The sequence below is a fragment of the Camelina sativa genome, chromosome 19 (assembly GCF_000633955.1).
Source record: "Camelina sativa cultivar DH55 chromosome 19, Cs, whole genome shotgun sequence".
NCBI lineage: Eukaryota > Viridiplantae > Streptophyta > Magnoliopsida > Brassicales > Brassicaceae > Camelina > Camelina sativa.
The window spans coordinates 22,262,320-22,266,294 of record NC_025703.1 but is presented as its reverse complement, the minus strand read 5'-3'; the positions used below and the strand labels follow the sequence as shown (position 1 = coordinate 22,266,294).

Here is a 3,975-nt window from a genome sequence, read left to right as displayed (position 1 = left end):
TTGGGTGTTTGTCTGTTACATTTAAGATTTCAGATCTCTTAAGATCAAGCTGTTTTTCTTTTATTTTCGTTTACTGACTTGTTGGCTGTCTATCTGTTTGCTTCAGGAACACTCCTTCGACACACAGCTCGAGCAGTGCTGTTGAGTTCTCTCTTGCATGCAAACACGCTCCCAAGGCAGTCATAATCTCCTTTTCTGTGACGACATCGATCGTTTACCCCGCGCGTTGAGACAGCAAAGGAATCAAGTCGGATTAGATCAACAAGATCACGTTGGTATGGATAACCAACAGCACGACCCTCATGCACCTGGTGCACAAAACAATCTGCCATGCCAACCATGACACATTGGCGCTGGTGATGCTCCTAACACCCACACGCAACGTCAGGGAATTGTGCCTCCTTCCATCCCAAACAATAATTTTGAAATCAAGAGTAGTCTCATCTCTATGATTCAAGGCAACAAATTTCATGGCTTGCCGATGGAAGACCCTCTTGATCACCTGGACGAGTTTGACAGGCTCTGCAGCCTCACAAAGATCAATGGTGTCAGCGAAGATGCATTCAAGCTGCGCTTGTTCCCATTCTCTCTTGGTGACAAAGCACATCAGTGGGAAAAAGCTTTACCTCAGGGATCCATCACCTCTTGGGATGATTGTAAGAAGGCTTTTCTTGCGAAGTTCTTCTCTAACTCGCGGACTGCTAAGCTCCGCAATGCAATCTCCAGCTTTGCTCAGAAAAATGGTGAAACCTTCTGTGAAGCTTGGGAAAGATTCAAGAGCTCCACTACTAAATGTCCTCACCATGGTTTCAGTCAGGAATCCCTCCTTAGTACTCTCTACCGGGGCGTTCTGCCTAAGTTCAGGATGATGCTTGACACTGCAAGCAATGGCAACTTCCTGAACAAGGATGTTGAAGATGGTTGGGAGCTTGTTGAGAACTTAGCTCAATCTGACGGGAACTACAATGAGGATTGTGATAGGACTGTTAGGAGCAACAACGATACTGATGACAACACCAGGAAGGAAATCAAGGCTCTTCATGAGAAATTTGACAGGATTTTGTTGGGTAAACAGAAGCAGGTTATTTCTGTATGTGAAGCTGCGCAGATACAGGTCCCAGATGGGGAGGTTGATCCAACTAAGGAGTTATGCTACATGCAGAACCAAGGTGGCTACAATAGAGGTTTCAACAACTACAGAGCTAACCCGAATCTCTCCTACAGAAGCACAAACATTGCTAATCCACAGGATCAAGTCTACCCTCAGCAACAACGACCTCAACAACAGCAGGCGCAGCAGCCGCACAAGCCCTTCGTTCCTTACAACCAGAATCAGAATTTTGCTCCGAAGCAGCAGTACTTTCAACCACAGCAGCAGGGCAACATGAGTGCACCTCCAGGTTTTCCACCTCAGGCACCACCTCCCGATATGACAACTATGCTTCAGCAACTTCTTCAAGGACAAGCAGCTGGTGCTCAGGATGTTGCCAAGAAGTTCTCTGAAGTGCAACATAATTTTCACGATTTGAACACCAAAGTTGAGGCACTGAACTCTAAAGTGAAGTACCTAGAGAGCAACCACGCTACAACTTCTTCTGCAAAGCCTCAAGGCCAACTTCCAGGAAAAGCTATCCAAAACCCGAAAGAGTACCACCAAGCTCAAAGTATTACCCTTCGCAGTGGCAGAAAACTCCCATCTCAAACAGGACCTACTGCAATCACTGTGGACAGTGATGAACAAGATGGGGAGGACTTCTGTGAACCAGAGATTCAAGCTGAGCAGAAGGAAGAGGAAGACAAGATCCAAGTTCAACCAGAGTTACAAGCTAAACCCTCGATTGAAAAAGCAACAGTTCCTGAAGCAAAGAAGCCAATGTTCATCCCACCTCCTTACAAGCCTAAACTTCCATTCCCAGGAAGGTTCAAGAAAGAGTTGGTGGCGAAGTACAAATCGCTTTTTGATAAACAAATGAAGGAGATCAAAGTGAAAATGCCTTTACTCGATGCTATTGCTCTCATACCTCAGTCCCACAAGTTTTTGAAAGATCTGGTAAATGAAAGAATCAAAGAGACTCGGGGGATGGTGGTACTAACTCATGAGTGCAATGCTCTCATACAAAGGAAGGCTGTCATGGAAAAGCTCGGGGATCCAGGATGCTTCAGTCTGCCATGCTCCCTTGGTCCATTGGCTTTCAATAATTGTCTCTGCGATCTTGGAGCATCTATCAGCTTGATGCCACTCTCCTTGGCTAAAAGATTAGGATTCAGGAAGTTTGAACATTGCAATATCGCTATGATTTTGGCTGACAGGTCTGTGAGGTATGCTAATGGTATCTTAGAGGATTTATCTGTCAGAGTTGGGAATGTGGAGATTCCTACTGACTTCGTAGTATTGGAGATGGATGAAGGACCAAAGGATCCTCTGCTTTTGGGAATGCCATTCTTGGCAACAGCTGGAGCAATCATTGATTGCAAGAAAGGTCTGATAGAGCTGAACCTTGGTAAGGACTTCAAGATGAACTTTGACATTAAAGATGTCATGAAGAAGCCTACCATAGAAGGGCAACTGTTCTACATAGAAAGGATGGATCAGTTGGCAGATGAGCTACTTGAAGAGCTCAATGAACAGGATCATCTTCAGAGTGCTTTGACAAAGAATGGTGAAGATGGGTACCTACACTTGGAAACTGAAGCTTATCAGAAGATTTTGGACTCTCACAAAGAGGAAGAAGGATCTGCAGTCTTTGAGGACTTGAAAGCTCTACAAGCAGTGAATGTCAAGTGTGCAGACCAAGCAGAAAATCAAGGTTTGATGCTTTCACTCGACCTGCAAAGCTCTACAAGCAGTCCTGCGCCTGATGACTGGACTGAACTCAAAGCACCAAAGGTAGAACTCAAACCTCTACCAAAAGGGCTAAGGTACGCTTTCTTAGGCCCTAACTCTACTTACCCTGTCATAGTAAATGCTGAGCTTAGCCATGATGAATTGGAAATGTTGTTAACTGAACTGAAAAGGTTTAGAAGGGCAATAGGGTATTCACTAGATGATATTAAAGGGATTTCTCCTAGTCTATGCACACATAGGATTCATCTTGAAAATGAAGCATACTCTAGTGTAGAACCCCAGCGTAGATTAAACCCAAACCTGAAGGAGGTAGTCAAGAAAGAAATCCTTAAGTTGCTAGATGCTGGTATTATCTATCCTATCTCTGACAGTACATGGGTTTCACCTGTACATTGTGTTCCTAAGAAGGGTGGGATAACTGTAGTGAAAAACGAAAAAGATGAGTTCATCCCCACTAGGACCATTACAGGGCATAGAATGTGCATAGACTATAGGAAGTTGAATGCTGCATCTAGGAAAGATCACTTCCCATTGCCTTTCATTGATCAAATGTTAGAAAGATTGGCTAATCATCCTTACTACTGTTTCCTTGATGGGTATAGTGGATTCTTTCAAATCCCTATACATCCAAATGATCAGGAAAAGACCACTTTTACTTGTCCTTATGGCACATTCGCCTACAGGAGAATGCCTTTTGGTCTTTGTAATGCACCTGCTACTTTTCAGAGGTGCATGACCTCTATTTTCTCGGATTTGATAGAGGAGATGGTGGAGGTGTTCATGGATGACTTTTCTGTGTATGGCTCCTCCTTCTCCTCCTGTTTGTTGAATCTGTGCAGGGTACTTACCAGGTGCGAGGAAACAAACTTGGTGCTGAACTGGGAGAAATGCCACTTCATGGTCAGAGAAGGAATAGTCCTTGGGCACAAGATTTCCGAGAAAGGGATAGAGGTTGATAAGGCCAAAGTTGAGGTTATGATGCAGTTGCAACCCCCAACCAATGTGAAAGATATCAGAAGTTTCCTTGGGCATGCAGGGTTTTACAGAAGGTTTATCAAGGATTTCTCCAAGATAGCCAGACCTCTTACCAGGTTGCTCTGCAAGGAGACAGAGTTCATCTTTGATGATGA

General features: G+C 44.3%; 1 protein-coding gene across 1 annotated transcript; it reads left to right on the top strand.

Annotated features, from left to right (window-relative positions):
• Positions 482 to 2,199, top strand: LOC104768097. The gene is made up of 2 exons (XM_010492030.1): positions 482 to 2,050; positions 2,122 to 2,199. The coding sequence occupies exons 1-2, from the start codon at positions 482 to 484 to the stop codon at positions 2,197 to 2,199; spliced, it is 1,647 nt and encodes a 548-aa protein (XP_010490332.1).

Excerpts from the sequence above, each read along its gene's own strand:
- LOC104768097 (XM_010492030.1), top strand. The coding sequence starts at position 482 with ATGGAAGACCCTCTTGATCACCTGGACGAGTTTGACAGGCTCTGCAGC. Across the intron at positions 2,051-2,121 it reads ACAAGTTTTTGAAAGATCTG|GAAGGCTGTCATGGAAAAGC; the intron begins GTAAATGAAAGA and ends TCTCATACAAAG.